Here is a 19,875-nt window from a genome sequence, read left to right as displayed (position 1 = left end):
TTAACAAGGTTGAAAATCATTGGCAATTTAATTTAGGGAGGATTTGGGGAAGGAAAAAGGATTTACTGCTCACATTATTTTTCAGTCCTGCATTTGTGTTTTTACAGTAATTTTTAAGCATAATTTACAATGAATAATTGGTTGTTCTTTCTTTGTTTCTTAGATTTTCGACCATTCTCCATATTCAAAAATTTTCAGCGTTCTCTGTTGTCTTGGAATTGTATTATGTCTTGTCACATCCATAGCAGTGGAGTGGACTGGCTTGAAAGTCACCAAAAAGCTGCACTCTTCTTTACTAAATAAGATAATTTTGGCACCAATGAGGTATTCCTCTGATTATAATACAGACTGTATTGTAGACATTCTGTATTCCTTAGTTCAAGGCAGTCTTTCTAAGCACCATTTTTAGTATGAAGCGACTCTGAATCACATGTTATAATGCATCATTGATAATCACCAGGTACCAAACTACGGAGCAGTTTTTGAAAACGGTACCCAGGCTGCTCAAGTTCCTGGACAATAAGTCAAGTGCCTCTCCCATCTGACTGTGACTTCAGATACTAACTTCCTAGCATCTTTCATTTCTCTTTGCTGTTTTTAATTAAGGAGAAAACACAATTATTGATGAATATGTTGTGCAGTTCATACAGAGTGTGCTTCATAATCTTAATCACTGGAAATATTTACTGTCAGGCAATGATTGTGCAAGCCCATGAAAGATAATGAGCCTAGACAAGTGTCATCACAGGCATCAATAGTGTATACTGGGATTGCACAGATAGCAGTAAAGGCCTTTGTTGTCCTGCATAAGTTTTATTTCTAATGCTGTCACATTAAAGTTTTAGCTTGATTCAAACTTGCAACTGTTACTGAACATTAGGAAAAAGACCTTCTTATTTTTAAGTTACCGATATTTGACCCAGAATTCATGAAGGAAGTATAAATATGGAGAACTTCATTGCTTTTGTAAAAAACTTTTTTTTTTTTCAAACTTCAGATTCAGCATAAGCTATTGGACAGTTAACAATAAAGCAATAATGAAGTTTGTATTTTGCATATGCAAACGTAAAGGAAAGGCCTTTTAATGTATTATGCCAGGAGTTGTTCTTATGCATTTCTGTTCCCAGAAAAATGCAAGACTTGCGATTGAATTTTGCTTGTGCTTTTCATGAACTGAAGAGATTTCAGATTGCAAATCTGGAAGTATTCTGTTCTATGCAAATCACATGATTACAGCTCTTAGGCAGTAAAGGGAGCTGAGGAGATGTTTGCTGTTGTTGGGGTACAGTCAAGACTGCCGTTTTATTGGAAACCCATGGTTAACATCGAAAAATAAGTAACTTTACTGTGGTTGTTGATTGTGTCTGTGGCACAGTGCCTAGCTGAAAAGAAAGAGAAAAAATATTCTCATATAAGTATTGTAACCTTTCCCATTCATTTTCTCATTTCAGGTTTTTTGAAACAACACCTCTGGGAAGTATACTCAACAGATTTTCAGCTGATTGCAACACCATTGACCAGGTACTGAATAAATAAATTCAAGCTCCCAAGCTATCTTATTTTTCTCAGTTGGAAAGATTGGATTTTCATTTCTTATACTGTTATTTAGGTGAAGTTTACTGATGATCTGTAATTTTTAATATTATATCAATTTGTATCACAACATTCTAGGTTCAGGATGAATTCCTCATCTTTAAATGCACATAAGTGGAATTTAATAAGTGGAAAAAACACTTATTTGATTAAGATGCCCTGCAGGGGCCTTGCTTAATTTTTTTCCATCTTAGTGAAAAGGGAAGAGAAAGTAGATCAATATTAATATCCCCAAATTAAGAGCATCTACTCTACTTTTTTAATGAGTGGGTAAACATATTAATTTGAGACATACGAGAAAATGAAATGAGAAAAAGGCCTGAAATATTAATGACTAAAATTCTAATTGCCCGTATTTACCCCAGACTGCACTGCTCTCCCAAACCCAGCAGTCAATTCAAAAGCAGACCTGTAGGTTTAGTGTTTCAGATCCTTCTTTTTTTTTCCTTGTGTTATTAGGAGACCAGTATATGAAATAATGTTATCTTTTAGTTGATATGTTATGTGTTTATTTCTCTGAACCTGTGTGCTTTTTTATCTATCTAGCATATCCCTGCTACCCTGGAGTGCTTGAGTCGCTCCACTTTGCTGTGTGTATCTGCTCTTGCTGTAATTTCATACGTCACACCGATGTTTCTCATTGCCCTGGTTCCCCTTGCAATCATGTGTTACTTCATACAGAAGTACTTCCGAGTCGCATCACGGTAAGAACATAGACCATTGTCCTTCTGGAAATTGAAACGTCTGCAATGCACAGTTGCAGAATTGCAGTGCTAAGGAACTTTATTTTTACATTTGGTCCTGTCAAAGACATGGCCCTGTCTGAAAGCAAGCCAAATCCACTGTAGTGAAAATGTGTCATTTTACAAGTGCCTTCTGTCTGCAGTGAAAATGTGTCATTTTACAAGTGCCTTCTGTCTGCAGCTCTTCGAGCAAAACTTCTGGTAGGCAGGAGCAGGGTCTTTGTCCATGATCAAAGTTTCTTAGATTTCATGGAACACAAAATAAACAAACAAACAAAAAATAACAAAACAAAAAATACAACAGATTCTGTCCTCCCCAAGGGCTGCATGATGGACATGTCCAAGGAAACGTGGTGACAGAGCAGAGAACATGGTGTTCCACCTGCCCATCCAAGTGGAAATGGAGGTCTATAGAGCCAGGGAGAGAGGCTGAAGAATGGAGCATTACATTACCCTGCTAGTAGTGCTGCCCATGGTTCCTGGTGGCTCCTGCATGCAGGAACATCCTCACTTGTTCTTGGAGTCTTTGAGATTTTAACAAGTTGAAAAATTTCTGACGTATCTGTGATTTTCTCCTCCTATGGTTGTGCTACTTCCCGCACGGTAGTGCTCAACAAGCCTTTGCAGCAACACTGCATTTTTTCCTTCATCTATGCATGGATCAAGAGGGAGTCTTTGCAACCAATTCTACTTGCTGCTGGAAGGACTTGAGACCACATAGAATTTCACCCAACATGTGCTTCCAGTGATTCGATGACAAAACATGAAAGTGAGAAGCAAGATCAGTGCAGGTTCTTATTTACTGAGTGTATCAATTCTGTTGTTAGCTCAGTATGAAGTTGTGCTGTCATTTGAGGACAGAGAAGGAACAGAGAGGAATTTGCATTCTGCCTTCTTCTTAAATGGAGCTGTCCCATTAAATTCATATTCAGTATAGAATGAGAATTGTGTTTAAATGAATAAACAATTGAATGTAAGACATAGTAATATAGGAGAAACAAGGGAAGGCGGTGAAGGAGGAGACCTGTTAAGAACTCCAGGGTCATGTGCACTAAAATTTAAACAGAAAAGTCCTCCTGGAGACTTCATTTCCTGCTCAGAGACCGGTAGCACTTTCAAGGCATCTGAATGTTACATATGTAATTCTTGTGTTGATGTTGTTACCTTTCACTTTCTGAAACTGCTTCAGGAGAATAACTGCACAACAAAACTGATTTTTACAAAATTCTTTTCATAACCCTTTCCAGGGATCTGCAGCAGCTGGATGACAGCACTCAGCTACCACTACTTTCCCATTTTTCAGAGACTGTTGAAGGTCTGACCACCATCCGAGCCTTCAGGTATAGTTTTATAAGAAAACATTTATCACCTCACTTTTGAATATCCATCTCTGATTCTGTTCTGCAAGTGTGTAGATAAAAGAATCTGTCATTTGGATCACCTGGAAATCCACAGTCCCAAAAGCACTGGTAATGGAAACTGTGAGACGCTAAGGACCTTTACCACTAAGCATTTTGCATGTAAAGGAGTTACTGTAGAAAAAAACCCTAATGTGTGTCAGCTGCCCTGCAGTAAATCTCCACACAGTCGCACGCAGCCTGAAAAAATCTTTTTGGGCAAATGTGATTTAAAAAGCTAAATTGGCTTGCAATTACCGCAGCATGCAGTGTGGCAGACTTTGTGTTTGGACAGTTTCCATGGAACAACTAATATGCAGTAATGTGTTGTGCCAGAATAATTTGTGTATGGTTCGATGTCCTGGTAAGATAAACTGTGCATGCTAGCAACTTCAGAAGCTACAGTCACACCTTAAGTTATTTTCCAGGTTGCTAGCTGAAAATGTGGTTGTTTATATTGGTTTTGAAAATATGTGACTTGGAGACACAGTCTTCTATCACCTGTTTTGATTCATTTTTCTGTCTGCATAAGATCACAGGAGCAGCCTATGAATACCTGATGACATGCCTGGGTTGTGTATCTGTGTTACAAAAATGGCAGTCACACTGACAATAGTAGAGTTACCACTGCTGAGCTAACCAGATGCTTTCTTTGCACTAGTGCTATTCTTGTCTTTTCCAGTTGACTCAAATGCAGTCAACTGTCTTCCACACCCATCTCATCTAGATGTATACACCTTTTGCAAGTTAATACTGTTACTATTCTATCTGTGAAACAGAAATATTTATTCTTCTTAACCTGTAGATCTAATTTTATAACAGAAGTAATGCACAAAATTATACTATTCTTAAACAATTCTAACTGGGATATCAGGAGCTCAATAAAAGAATAACCAGTGTAAAATCTTGTTTCTTTTTGGCTGAAGATAGCTGCCTAAAGAGTGGTAGAACAGCAAATTTCCATTTTTAATTGCTGTTATTATATATTTAACTTAAGTGCCAACATTATTCTCTAGTTTGTAGCTATGTCTATGTTCACTTTTAAAAATACTTAATTTATATTTTAATTGTTGCTTTTCTCATTTACCCATATAAGCTTTTACTTTATCAAAAGGATCTTTAGGGTATTATGGCTGTATATTTTCAATTGTTAATATAATAAGTTATATTTAATGCTATCTAGCTAATATTTTCAGCCATTTGGACCATTCCCTCTTGATTCTTCCCGTCATCTTAAGATGAATTCCTCTGTCAAAGAATTGTATTTAGTGCCTCTTTTTTCTTAATCCCTGCACTAAGTGATGCGTCTCTGACCCAAACAGCTACGTGCTTTCAGTAGGTTCTGTATTCCATCTGCCTGCCAGCCTCCTGCATCAGCTGGTTACCTAGCTATTTTTAGGACTGTGAAGCTTTTGAGCTGCCTAACATATTAGCAGGAGTGGAGTTCAGACTTGCTAGCTTGAGCATCCCTAAAAATAACACTAATTCAGGAATCTAGTCATATAGTTAGGAGGTGCCAGTTGTTCCTGAAGTGTCCTTACTCTGGCAATTCTCCATCCTGCACTTACTCAGAATGCATAAGGGAAGAAATGTACAAAAAAATCCAGAGGGAGGTCAGAAAGACAGCTACTGCTGCAGCTATAAATACACCTCACGCAGATGCCCAGGCCTAATTTATAGTTTGCAGGTGCTCTGTGGCACTTCAGAAAGTATTGGTTGGTGCCAAGTAATTGATAAACGTAGAGGTGAATGTTCTTCAAAGACTGGGTTGTATTCTGAGAGACTGGTAATCTGGGGACATTTTCTGAAGAGAAATTCTGGTATTTCTGCAGTACCCCACCAACAGTGGTAACTTTGTCTGCACTGCCTTTCCACGTGCATGCTCATGACTGACTCGTAATGCATACCTCGCATCTTTTAAGGCATACCTACATCACATAACGTCTCATGGTGTGGAGATGCCAAAGTTAAATGTGACTGAATGACTTCTGGAAGCAGTACAGCCATTTCTATATGGTAGGGCGCCGAGAATAATTAGTCCTGAGGAAAGGCAGGGATCACTAGCTCTGCACTGGGTGATGCTAGTGCTCACTTTCAGGAGCGACCATTCTACGCCATGCAAACACACCAACATGGTCGGAGCCAGCCCTGGCTTCTCAGAACCATTTTCTGTTGCATACAGCAGACATGTCTATTATGTCTTGGCACATAACTAAGTTGTCAACAGTTAAATTATTTCCACAAAGTCACACTTCCTTTTCTGAAAAGCATAAATGATTTATGTCGGAACTTTATTATACTGTACTCAAAAGAAGGATTAAGATACTTTGTAGTGGACGAATCTGAAAGCATCTCTAAGACATGTAGTTCATATTAAAACATTGTCATATCTTTCTTTCATACCAGTATACAGGGAGCTGAGTTTATAAATAAGTACTGCTTGCTGCAACCACAATATCAAAGGATGTAAGTAGGGCAAAGTTTATAGAGAGGTTAGCAAGTTCTTTTAAATTTTCTAATGTAATAGAGGGGGAAAAAGGCAAGCTTCTGGGTGCATAAATTAGATCTTCAGGCCTTCAAGCTTCTGTTACTACCCTGAAAAAGGTTTTTGTGCCACCCTCCTCCTTTATTATTAGGCGTAATTATTGACACGCTTTATTAACATCACATTAATTTACACCTGTACAAATAAATAGGCCCAGCTAAAGGAGTGACTGGTTGACTTGTGTGCCTGCCAAGATCTCAGTTTAAATACATGTAGCTGGGAATCACTTTCCTTATCTGTTATGTTCAAGGCAGAATTCATTCATGCAGTTTTTCTCATGAGTATAAGTGGGTGCAGATCCTCTATAATAAACTGTAAACAGAACTTTTTACCATTAATCTTATTTTGTATTTTTTGGCTAGCTCATTTGTGAGGAAAAAAATGGTTCTTTCCACTCTGTTACTTTTTGTTGCACCGTATGCTTGGCCTTTTGTTTTCCAAAGTGCTCCAGTCATTAGTAATAAGGACAAACATGTAATTAACACTAGGGCTACCATTACCAGAGGTACTTTGAGTTTATGCTTTTAAAATGGTTACATTTTCTAGGCGCTACAGTAATATAAATTTTAAAACCTTAGCTTATATGATAAACTGAGAAGATGAACTACATTCTGCATGTGCTAATACTTCTTTTCACAAGTACATGCATGTGTTGTTTCTCTTGTTTTTTTGTTTTGTTTTGTTTTTAATCTCAGATTTGTCTTTCTCACAGTTAGTATGTAGTAAAAGGCAGTTAGAAACTGCCCCCTGTGAATCAGAAGTCCTACACAGAGTTTCATCAGTGCAATAACATCCGTTTACTCCTGAGGACACTACAGTTTACATGTGTCTAATACAAATCTATGAGTGATGTCACTCTGAACTACTGACAGGCTGACTTAAACCTGTGTCAAACTCCCCATGAACACAGGTCCCCCAGAATTAAATATTACTTACTGTTTTAACAATATTCTAAGGCCTGACTGTTTTCTGGGTTTTTTTGTTTTTTTTTTTCTTCTTTAAGGTATGAAGCTAAATTTCGACAAAAGCTTCTTGAATACACAGATTCCAACAACATTGCTTCCCTTTTCCTTACAGCTGCTAATCGATGGCTAGAAGTTCGCATGGCAAGTACTTTTTTTTTTGTATACGCAATGAATTGATTTAACTTCATTCCAAGCAATCTGATGAAGCACCCACAGTTATCCAGCCTTGTCTGTGTTCTTTGCCATAGATAAATAGATAGATATATAGATAGATACATAGATAGATAGATATCTGCACTGAACATGTGCCCAAACCATCCAGAAAACTGAATGGAGTATGAATTTTTCCTGTAGCCTGCAGCTGTTTCTCCAAGACAGGAATAATTCTTAAAGGTCATATTTCTTCCTTTGTGTATGGAAGAGTGATCAGAGAGTTGCTCTGGCTGTGTTGCCAGCCAGAATGCATTTGTGAGACTGTTAGCCACTGCAGGCCTTTGCGTTGTCAGTCCCCCAGGAACATTTCAACATCCCAGAAGCTCTCTTAATAAGCAGAAGGATGCAGACAGGTTTTTGCCTGTTTTGGGTCATCTGAAGAATGCTAAACATACTCAGTTGCTCATTTCCTCAGAGTGCTTGGTAAAGTGGACTGGCATAAAAAATATTTATTAAAAATAATTCTTTGAAGTTCAGTCAAGGAGTTTTATCTTGTAGATGATGATGTTTGTACCAGGCTTTGATAGATACAGGTGCAGTATTGCTGCTAATGGTAATGTGGGCTCTTTATGTGCTCTCAGTGTAAGTCATATTTTGTGTTTCTCTACCTCCATTTTGGACTCCATGTTAGCTGATGTCTTTTGCTACTTAAATTCTGCTAGTGAGTATAATAAGATTTTACTAGTCTTACATGTTCAGTCATAGATGATCTGAAGTCTCAAATTCTGTCTCTAATACCTGTGTCACGAAACAGTACAAACATAGAAAAATAACAACTTCCCTCCAAAAAAGTTCATTTTCTAGTCTGTTACATAGTTCTACTCAAAGTCTTGTCTTTGAGAAGTCAAATCACTAATGATTTTAATTAAAGTGACAAAAGTCCATCCTGAGTAGACACAATCCAACTAATAGTTACGTGCTGTGCAAGAACAGCTTGTCTGAACAAATGTGATGGTAGCCACCCAGAAGCAACTGCCGTGCCTCCCAGCAGTTTGTCATCAGCCATGGAGAGGCTGTGCTCACAGAGGATCATGTGAGCATTTCTCTCACCTACCACAGGTAACAACTGCATCGTTTCAGCCTTCTCCATGACATACTTAAGATACCTGTGTTGACTTTTCCAGAAGATCAGGAGTGCTGGTGCAACTCCTGTGTACAAAAGCATTCCCAAACAGCACAGCTATGCTAAAGGCAATGCGAATGGATTCACGGGCAGGGTCAGAGGAGTTATGTGGTGTCTTCTGCCTCTATTTTCAAACTGTGCAATGGGTTTGGTTTTTGGTATGCAAAGTTATGAGAACATGTTAGTCATTTGTAGACTTACAGTGATGGAGCTTATTCATATTCCTTCAGGAGTACATTGGAGCATGTGTGGTACTCATAGCAGCTGTCACTTCTATTACCAGTTGCCTGTATAGAAAACTCTCTTCAGGACTTGTAGGCTTGGGACTAACCTATGCTCTTATGGTAAGAATATTGGGACCCTTCTTGTCTCTCCCAAACATTTTTTTGTAATTCTTCAGGGTGCAAAGATGAACAAGAAGATCAAAGGTGTCTCTATATATATCCATCAGTACTGTAACATCACTGAAACCAAGTGTTAACTTCAATTTCTATTCAGTGGTTGACATATTTGAGAGTACTGTTTTTCATTTTCTAGATGAAGGATGAAGTATTCACAGAAGCAGTAGTTCAACTATGTCAATCAAATATTGCCAAGTTGCATCATATTTTTATAATGTCTTCCATTGTGAATAATAATATTGTTTCAGTGCATCAATCGTAATTATGAGCAAATACATCATTCCAGACTGTCAAACCTTTTTAGTTACCAAATGATGTCTTTCCACTTGTCTTTACTGTTTTCTTTCCTGTTTGCTGTTGGTGTAGATCTCCATAGTATCAATCTCTCTGTGCTCTGCAGTCAGGAAATGTAACCTGAAGTCATTGTTGTCACCCTGTTGATGTGTACCGTGAAGTTCATTCACAACTTCAGCTTACTAAGGCTCAACAAGTGTTCAGGAATATAAGGTGCATGCTGGTCGAATGATGCAAACTGCTAAAAATCTGGAATTTAGGAGTTTGTTTGCTTTATATCAGGTGTCTAACTATCTGAATTGGATGGTTCGTAACCTGGCTGATATGGAGATCCAGCTGGGTGCAGTGAAAAGAATCCATGGCCTTCTCAAAACAGAAGCTGAAAATTATGAAGGGCTCCTTTGTAAGTGCAGTTTTGTGCAGCATGCAGAAAGAGCTTGCTGAAATACTAATGATTTTGCAGTGTATTACCATGAATAACTCAGTAAATCACTTAATGAGATGATGAATTCATCATGAGAGGGTGGTTGTATTTGTTCCCCTATGCTCCTGGTACAGCTTCCTCACAGATTCCCCAGAACTGGCCAGACAGAGGCGAGATCCAAATCCAGAACCTCAGTGTCCGATATGACAGCAACTTAAAGCCAGTGCTAAAGCATGTCAATGCCCACATTTCTCCAGGACAAAAGGTAAATAACTGAATTGATTTTGAAAAGCTTTTTAGACTAGTATATCATAGAAACCACAGACTTGGAAAAGAAAAAAAAAAAAAGTATGTTTTAATGACTGAATTACAGATTTTTTTTCTCTAAAAGAATGTAGTGCACTGGAGAGAGATCTGTGGGTTTTTTAGTTTGTTGTGCTTAGGAGTATATTACAGTGAGAAGTTAGAACTACACACTGCTTATCAGTATCCCAGTGCACTGCTGTCAGCACACAGTGATGAAAGAAGTGACAATGACCCCTTATTGTGTTGGATCTATTTTCCATCATTCCCATGTGGCTCCCCCTGCAGTTATTCCCATCGTTGCTCTTCTGCCTGGTTGTGTCTCTTTTCTCTCAGTTGTTTTTCTCCTCCTTAATCCTGTTTGCCTGCGTCCTTCCTGCTCAACAAGGCCACCTCCAGATCCTAAGCTTTGCTGGCAGCACTGGTCAGCCCTCCTTCTGCTCCTCTGTGTCACTCTCCACTTGTTTCTGTACATAGGACTGGCCTTGATTTATCCCTAAATGCTCAGACCTTTAAAGACAAAGACTGTAATTAGGGATGCTGTTATGGCCAGTACAGTTTGACTGAACTGTCAGGAGTACGTGATGATCATGTAGATTGGAATAGTATCTCCATCTTAAATGTCGAATATAGACACTGTCCATTTCCACTCACTTGATGTTCATCTTCTTTCTGTGTCACAGATTGGGATCTGCGGCCGAACAGGCAGTGGAAAATCTTCCTTCTCTCTTGCATTTTTCAGAATGGTTGACACGTTTGAGGGTAAGATTACACTTTTTTGTGTTGGTCAAGCTTAGTTCCTGAAGCTGCGTTGATATTCCTTTCCCGAATAGCAGCAGCTTTGAAGTGCACTTTTTGAATCTGAGATACACTCTCTGGCCTCATTTAAGTATGGTGTCATCTGTCATCTAACAGCTGTGCCATTGACTAGCTGGATCAATAAAAATTCTCACTCTACATAACAGAAGCAAGAGTTCAGGAGTGACAGAAGACAGCCTTTTGTGCTGCTAAATCACAGCAGTAGGAGCAAAGCATAAAAGGAGAAAAGTGTTCAAGTATAAGCAAGGATCTGAACACCAGGCATAGAGAGGATTCACTGGGTCTGGAAGACTCCTCCACTGGGGATTGCAGCTTGGCCTGCTGCCCTGGAATTTCCTGCCATATTTGCTGCTGTGTGTGCCATGGCCATGTGCCTCAGAGGGTGTCTTCCTGTGCATCTTAAGAATCCTAGCCTCAGTTTCCCAGTCACATTGCCTACAGGGCCCTTACATGAAGCCAGACAGTTGTTGTACTTGAAGATAAAATTTCAAAGTGCTCAATAGTAATTCGGCTTTCTGAAATGACCATTTCCCTTGGTAACAAGTCCTTAATTGAAGTGAAGTCTTACCTTGTTGTTTGCTACATTTTTATTAATGGTCAAGCAGATAAGTAGTGTGTCTAACCATTCCTTAAAATAGTACAGGTCTACCTCACATTCTTCACAGCTGAGTCTTAGTCTTAAGAGAATTGTGCATGCTGCTTAACCAAAACTTGTTTCATTAGTGAATGAAGGGATATGCAATTCAAGGCCTGTTCCTGCTGTAATGTATTGCAAGCTGAAAGTGAGCCATGTCTTTGCCAGCAGCTGTGTGGCATGATAAACAGTCCAGCAGACTCTCCATTTTCTTTTGAATAGGAAGAATTATCATTGATGGTATAGATATCGCTAAGCTCCCCTTACAGACGTTGAGATCCAGGCTGTCAATCATTCTCCAAGATCCTATTTTATTCAGTGGAACAATCCGGTAAGCACTGAGCCCTAGCAATAAAAAAATAGTGACTATCTGCATTGTCCCATGTAATGACTTCTACAAAACCGCTGACAGCAAACTGTTCAGTTTTGGTCGCCTCAGTTGGAGTAGGCAGGACCGCTGCTTTCTGTCTGTGCTTTTTACCTGCTGCTACCAGAGTGCACCTTCCCAGTGCCTGAGCCTGGGCAGCACACTGTCAGCAGAAGGCAGCCCATGCCTGGGAACTAGGGAGCATAACTACTGCTTCAGGATTGAGTCGTCAGTTTAGCCCACTAACAAACACACCATCAAACACCCATAACCGCTCTGCACTTACTGAAACCTTTTTTCTCCTATGTGTTTTTGCTTCTGTCTGCCTTAAAAAATGAGATGGAGAAAATGCAGACTTAAAAAAAAAATAATTAAATAAAAAGTAGAAAAAGGGGAAGCAGCAGAACTATATGAGAAGTACTGCAGGACTTCTAGGGTGTTTTGTCTTGGAGCCTCTATCCTCTGTTGCTTTTCCAGTCTTTGAGATATTCTTTCATCTACGAGATCAAACGCCTTGTTTATGCTTTGCTTTTTTTTTCCACCTCTTCCTTCTTCTTTGAGAAGATGATGCAGTAAAAACAGTGGAAAAAAACACCATGGTTTCCAATAAATGTCACTCCCTATCTCAGTGTCATTCACCTTAGAAAGGAACAGTATAATCCTCAGTACAGAGTAGCATCACCTGCAGTTATATTTTCTACAAGAAAAGTCATTAGAGTTCACTGAAAATGATAGAGGTTTCTGCAGTTTGCTGACTTGAGACTAATACAGATCCCAAGATTATCTCCTGAACTTCCCTGAATAAAGCATGATTCATTTATGTCAGATGACAAGGTGACTGTATACCTTTGTTTTAATAATTTACCTATTCAAAAATTTATTTCAGGGCCATCATTGGTTACTCAGAGCACATACAGTAGCAGTAAACAGAAAAACAAAGTGTCCCATATCACTGAATCTTTTATTTCTGATTATCATTCTGTATATTAATATGATCTGACATTCACATTTGTCACTATCAATTTGGGGCCCCAGTAAGCAAAAATAACACTCATCTGTTCATAAATCCAAGATCTGTTCAGTTGTAGTGAAGACTTGCATTTCATAAATCATTATGAGGCTTAATTGTTCTTTTTAGCACTTCCTTATCACTAAGGGACAAAGGAACATACTGGATTTAAAAGGAGAGATGGCAGAATGAGAGATGTTAACTGCTGACCAAGTCTGCTGAATTCAGTGGATTTATACCAGTAAGAGATGGCAGGTCTTTAGCATATGATTCCAGTTATTTGTGGGTTTGTTTCTGGGCACACCAAAAGAAGAAATACATTGCAGAAGTTGATACTAAGTAATGTTCTTGAATTGCATCTAACTGTAGGTTTAACTTGGACCCGGAGAAGAAGTGCACTGACAGCATGCTGTGGGAAGCACTGGAAATAGCACAGCTCAAGCATGTGGTGAAAGCGCTACCTGGGGGCCTAGGTAATAAGACTTCCTTCTTGCGAAGATTGCATCCACTGTTTACAACAGAACAGCCTTTCACACTGCCTATCTATTAAAAAGGCAGTTGCTGTAGGGAAACCTTCTGAGGTTTCTGGAAGGTGACAAAAAGTGCTTGCCTGCAGGCAAAGATGCTAGATCCATCTAATTCCCTTACCAACTGCACCTGTGGGGCAGAATCCTGTTTCTATTTCAAATTAATGGTAAAATGTTTTTATTTCAGTATGTCTTTGTTATGAAGTATTATGGCTCATGCGTCTTGTGCATTCAGATAAGATGTCAACAAGTCAGGTGTTATCTAGAATATGTTATTTTGCATTTTACAATATTCCATTGCGTAGAGAAGAATTCAAAGGGGGAATGAAAGTTTAAAGGTGTGAATTATTTGGTTATGCAAAAGCAAGCAAAAACTTGACAATAAAGATGCACACACACAAACCCAAAAACCACAGACCCTTAAAATGCTAAGTTAGAAAGCCTGAGAGTAAAGAAATGATGGCTGCCCCGTGGACGGTGATGCAGTGCTCTAGACTGCACGCATCTCAGAGAAACTCGCTCTTAAACATCCTTAGCTACTTTGATGTCTAATAGGTATAAAGAACATAGTGACGCAGAAGTACTGGTTATTTTGAGCAGTAGATACAAGCAGACAAAATTGGGCCATCAGCAGCTTCAGAGGGTAGGGAATGTTACTTTGAAAATCTTTATGCTGAAGGTGAGACACATGCTCTGCTCTGATCCATTCCTCTCATCCACACCTCACAAATAATGTTTTTGCTGTATCCTTTCCAGATGCTATAGTCACAGAAGGGGGTGAAAATTTTAGCCAGGGCCAAAGACAGCTGTTCTGCTTAGCAAGGGCTTTTGTGCGGAAGACTAGCATCTTCATCATGGATGAAGCCACAGCATCTATTGACATGGCAACGGTGAGTTTGGAATGTTTCCAATTTCTTTTTTCTTTGAGAGGGAGACAAATGTTAATATGAAAAGAAATTGAGAAGATGATTGTCTACGCTGTAACATGCTTATACCATATTTATTGCAGACTTGTTTATAAGTCCAGGTAGTTGTGCATCATTGCAAACTAGTCTAAAGTGCTTTTAAATCATTTTTTTTCTGGGAATTTAAAAGTTATTACAGCATTGTTTGCTTTAGGAAAATGAAGTGTGTTATTTTTGTTGGCAGTTTGATTTCCTAAAGTAAACAAAGCTTTGGAAGGTCAGCTGCAGTGGTCAGTGAAGGGTAAATTGGCAAGCAGACAAATTTTCCCAGCATGGTGGACAGGACAAGTCAGGAAGTTGGAAGTCTTGAAAGCAGGGTCAAAGAAATAAACAAAGACATACTGGATTATTGCATTAATTGCCTGAAATTGCTAGACAGAGGTTAAACCACATGGTAATAGCACACTGACTGGATTTTAGCCAAATAGAACAGTACATTCTTAGGATTTTTTACTTGGTTATGTTGTTATGAGAAATGTTTCAGTGTTCTTCGTGATGACAGTAGTCTATGAGTGAATAATGTAATTGGATGGCAGTTATTAAAACAGTTATGATTTTTAATTCTGTAAAATGTTAGTGTGGTAAATGTCAGTACGGTTGGGAATTACACTGTACACAGCCCAGTTAAAATGCATTTTGAATTTTGATGAAGTAAGGATACAGTTCATCCCTTGGGATATGTGTCTAAAGAACAGATGATAGCAAACAAAGGTGTCTCTGCTAGTGGTGTGTAAGCAGTCTGGTACACAACGTGTTTCCTAAACAGGAATGGATGAGTACTGGTTGAGTGAGAACTACACGTTAAAACTATCATAAATTCTTCTTCACTGTTAAATATGCCAGGATCAGCACACTCCCATGCTTATCCCTGCCACCCCATGGTATTAGGAGTCCCCAGTGTGCGGGGACATGCCTGGGTTTCCAGCAGAGTGAAGAATATACTGCAGAGGTGTCAGCATGCATGCAGCCTGGCAGCACCCTGAATTTGTCTTTACTACACTCTAAAACTGAGATCAGGATAGTGAGGCTTTGGGAGCCGTAGTGCAGTTCATGTGCACACAGCACAATGGCACAGAAGCCCAGAGGGAATGCAGGTGGCAGGAGCAAGCAGGGCTAACTGGAGACCACTGACTTAAGTTCTGGCATGGAGTTAATTTTTCATTTCTGCAACAAAGGATGTAATAATCAGCGGTTATTTAAGGCTTCTTCAGAGTATCTGTGTGCCTACTGTGTAACTTCTGTTCTATGAAAAGCAACAAATGTTTTCCTTTTCATAGGAGAACATCCTCCAGAAGGTAGTCATGACTGCATTTGCTGACCGTACTGTGGTTACAATAGCAGTAAGTATAGTCTCTACTGCCGTTCTAATCCAAACAAGAATCAGAAAGGCCCCATTTGTTCATTCTTGTCAACACTAAGAGCTTTGTGAATTTGGCCATTAATCTTTTTTTTTTTTTTATTGCAGTGTTTAAGCTTTCTTTTCCATTCTAAACTACTTTCTTATTTAGATACATAACAACAGTTTCTTAAATGTGTTGCTTGGTGCTAATTCTGATTACCTGCAAAGGCATACAAGTTTGTGGTCTATTTTCATTCACCCATTTTAGGCTAATTTCTAATATAACACGACTTTGACTATTGTGAAATATAAGTTTTCTCAAGCTAAAATAATGATTTAACTAAGAAAGAGTAAAATCACGTGATTAGTTCTGCCACAGGATAGAGCAATTTTGATTCAGTATTTAAACAAACGAAGGAGAATTTTACTGACTTCTAAAAACCACTCCATCCCTGTTGACAGTGATTGAATTTAGGTTTGCATGTTCTTGAAATGATAACACAAAGATCTCAAGTATTTATAAATAAAATTGTTTATTGACCTGAATCAAAGCAGTTGGCTTGACAAATATGTCAGAACTAATACATCTCTGTCCTCTATTTTGTAAAAATACACATTTCAGGGAGCTGAAATACAGTAATTTTGCTTCTTAATATTTAAAGATCAAGCACAATGCCAAAAATGTATGGTCAAGAATAGTACAGCATCTTTTTCTTTACACTTAGCAGATATCTAACAGAAAACCTGATTTATCTCATGGTATCCATTCATTGTGTCTTTACAAGAAAGGCAAAGGAATAATAAGCACAAAATTTCCTTGTTTCTGTGCATGAAAATACTGAGTTGCACTGCATTGTGCATTTGTGTATCTTTTTGTTTGGAGATGGGCTGAGGAAGTTCTGTTTATTAGCCTTTCATTCTCTTAGTTTTAAATCACACAATTCAAACAAACAGCATTTTGTAAAATCGTAAAAGTAAAGTTGTTCAATGTTTTTACTTCTAATTGTAAATGCAGTCTATGGAAGGTGGGTTTGTATTTGAAATGTTCTTTGGTAGAAACATAATGTGTTGTTTGTGCTTAGGAAGAAAAGTAGTATTGGGTCTATGTTATCATCTATGTTACTTCACCAGGATGGCAGCACTGATTGTGGTCAGACAAGGGCAGTGAGTACAACTGGAATGTGACATTTCGGTCCCCTCCCCCTGCCTGTGGTCTGGATAAATGTCACATAAAGACTGCAGCAGACATGTGACTTGTAAATGCCATCAGTGATTATTTTATAGAACACCTGGCTAGGAAGCCACAGAAGGAAATAGAAGACTTGTTTCGATCCTAAGGGTGCCCAGAATCAGATTGAGAACCTTATGGGTGAAGAGTTATTGTGTAACAGGCACCATAGTGTTCTGAGATTAAATATCCCTGCAGGAGGAATACAAACCAAAAATGTAATGCAGTTACACTCACCTTTAAAAAGTGGAATTCTGTAAAAATTAGGAGGCTTGCTGTAAATTTAAAAAAAAAGAAAAAAGGAAGAAAATAATATGATGGGGATCATGAAAATTACTGAAGGATTTTATTCAAAAATCATAGAGCCAATGCGTGCTTTTTATTAGGAAAGGCTTGAGTAAGGGGAGAAAGAAGCAGGTATGGCTAAACAAATAAAGAAGGCTATTAGAAACAAGGAGACATTCTTGCAAAACCTGAACTCATAGCCAAATGAAGAAAACAGAAATGATCAAAAGCGTATATACATAACAGATAATAGTATATAGCAATTACAATAAGGCAGGCCAAAAAAAAAAAAAGAGGAAAAATAAAGCATATGAAAGCAACTTCCAGAAGGCATTAAAAATGATAGTGAATCCCTTAAACACATCAGGAGCAAGAAACCCATTGGTTTATAGGGCCATTTAATGTTGAGTACATGAAAGGAACACACAGGAAAGAGAAAGATATTGCAGAAAAACTAAATGAATTATTTGTAGTATTCACTGTGGAAGAAATTGGGGAGGTTTCTTCCCAATAAAATAAGTTAATCAAATTTTTATGTGGAAAGAATGTGGACGGAAAATCTTTATGAAAATTCAAGGGGAAACATGGGCAGGGTCGTAGGAGAGACATCCCTTCAGCTTTACAAATGGACAAACCACACCAGGCTCAGGAAAACCCCTGATCTAGAAGCACTCTGGGACTGGGAGAGTACTTGAGAGCAGTACCACACGAGCTTGCCCTATTCCCACTCCTCCTGGCTGCCTTCTGGTGGCAATGCTTGGTAGCAGGCATCTGGACTGGGGGTGTCCTTAGCCTAAACTCACGTGACCATTCATACTCAGGTATTATATGTGTTTAGGTATTTGAATATCTACATGGATCTTGATCTTCATATTTGGCTGCAATATTTGCATAGTAAATCAGGATGTAACGTAGGATAAAGTCATCTTAATCAAACTTGATGGGAAGATTAATTTCTGGAAGGCTGTCTTATCCTGGAATGTGTTTGGTAGGTACACTGAACTGGCATTTTATTTGTTTTCAGCACCGCGTGCACACGATCCTGAATGCAGATTTGGTTATTGTAATGAAGAGAGGGGTTATTTTGGAATACGACAAGCCTGAGGTTCTGCTAGAACGAGAAGACAGTGTATTTGCTTCTTTTGTACAAGCAGATAAGTAGTAAAAATAAATGAAGCATTTTAAAGTAAAATTGTATTACCTATTTTCTAAAAATGTAAAATACCTGTAAATAAATACTATTTCATAATAAAACTGAGGTTTTCCTTTTTTAATAAAATGAGCTATTTCTCCATCTAAAGCATTAATGAATTATCCATGTACTCTCCTCTTTTGTATACTACTATTCTTTTCTATTTTGCTGCCAAAGAATCCTGAAATATGGTTAACAGAACCTACATGGATGAAGTACAACAGGATACACATCAAACAAAAACATAGCCAGCATGGACTTTCTGTGTAACTCATAAATCTCTCTTGTCATTTTATTACCATGTTATTTTTTATGCATCGTAACCCTGCTGTAGATAATGCTTATTATTGACTAATGCAGAAAGAAATTATATACCAAAGGTATTTCTGGAAAGCCTGTATCTCTTTTAATCATATGACTATGTAAAGCTTTAATATCTAAATATAAAATCTATAAAACTTTTTATTGCAGTTTATTGATACTGCTTGTGTCTCCTGGTCTGTTCTTTAATACCTTTAAGAAATTAATCACAGTCTAATTCCCTTAGTCTTTCTTAGGCTGCCTTGCCTCTACCCCTACTGAATCATGTATTGATGCCCAAGGGCCAGACTCCCTCCCACATAGTGAGGAAACGAAGAGGCCGGAGGCTGTGATAAGGTATCAGTATTTAATGCACACTATTTCCAAAGCACTGCAGGTACAACAATTCATCTAGAAATTATCCTTCCAAATATGGTAAACAAATGATATTAAACCTTACACTGTAGCTCAGAGCCACAGGGACTCGATTCATTCTCTCCTAATTTCACATAATTCACCCACTGTCACACTGTTTCTAGATTCACTGTGATCCTCACCCATATATACTCAAGATAACTTTTAAGCACTGAAATTATCCTAATTTAGCTGGACAACTACTTATTCCCGTCCAATCAATTAACTGTGGCAATCATTCTAGGAGTAATTAATGACTAAGCAGTTAGAATGTCAGTGACCCAATGGAAGATAAAAATCAATTTTTTACTGGTATTCTTTTTATAGCATTTTCTTTCACATCCCTTTTTGCCTTCCCCTATTTGAAGAACTCAAAGCATTTGGGGAAAGTACTTTCTGGTGTTTTTTTTTTCTCCTCTCTTTAGCCAGCTAAATTAATTTGAAATCTATTTTTAAGAGTTTAGTTCCTAGAGGCAGACATCTCCATGTTCTCATGGGGTATATGATATTTTTAATGCATTACTTCTCTTCTAGCACTGCAGCAGAAAGTAGAGGAAAGAGAAGAACTGCTGCTGTTTAAGCAGTGTTACTGCTTCCCCAGGTGAAACAGCTTAGTGATAGGACTGAGTAGATCAGGTTGATGGTCGGGCTCAGTGACCTTGAAGGCCTTTTCCAACCTAGATGATGCTATGATGCTGTCATTTGCACAGCACCTAAGGGCATTAAACTTGGGCCAGGGAACATTTGACCAATAGGAGAGTGTAGCTCGTGCTACACTCCTGGTGCAGCACGAGA

General features: G+C 38.4%; 1 protein-coding gene across 2 annotated transcripts in view; it reads left to right on the top strand.

The window, feature by feature from the left end:
• Positions 1–18,847, top strand: part of ABCC8 (ATP binding cassette subfamily C member 8) — an 80,698-nt gene extending 61,851 nt beyond the window's left edge. For both annotated transcript variants that reach the window (XM_035550369.1, XM_035550370.1), the window contains exons 26-39: positions 164–324; positions 1,452–1,521; positions 2,140–2,297; positions 3,584–3,676; positions 7,282–7,384; positions 8,810–8,923; positions 9,557–9,677; positions 9,833–9,963; positions 10,685–10,763; positions 11,677–11,785; positions 13,200–13,303; positions 14,114–14,247; positions 15,600–15,662; positions 18,199–18,847. In XM_035550369.1, coding sequence (XP_035406262.1) covers positions 164–324; positions 1,452–1,521; positions 2,140–2,297; positions 3,584–3,676; positions 7,282–7,384; positions 8,810–8,923; positions 9,557–9,677; positions 9,833–9,963; positions 10,685–10,763; positions 11,677–11,785; positions 13,200–13,303; positions 14,114–14,247; positions 15,600–15,662; positions 18,199–18,336 — 1,578 coding nt within the window. In that variant the 3' untranslated portion in view covers positions 18,337–18,847. The remainder of the gene's footprint in view (positions 1–163; positions 325–1,451; positions 1,522–2,139; positions 2,298–3,583; positions 3,677–7,281; positions 7,385–8,809; positions 8,924–9,556; positions 9,678–9,832; positions 9,964–10,684; positions 10,764–11,676; positions 11,786–13,199; positions 13,304–14,113; positions 14,248–15,599; positions 15,663–18,198) is intronic.
• Positions 18,848–19,875: the final 1,028 nt, after the last annotated feature.

Source organism: Cygnus atratus, chromosome 5 (assembly GCF_013377495.2).
Source record: "Cygnus atratus isolate AKBS03 ecotype Queensland, Australia chromosome 5, CAtr_DNAZoo_HiC_assembly, whole genome shotgun sequence".
Classification (NCBI taxonomy): Eukaryota; Metazoa; Chordata; class Aves; order Anseriformes; family Anatidae; genus Cygnus; species Cygnus atratus.
Note: the sequence above shows the minus strand (reverse complement) of the source record. Positions and strands in the feature narration are given on the sequence as shown.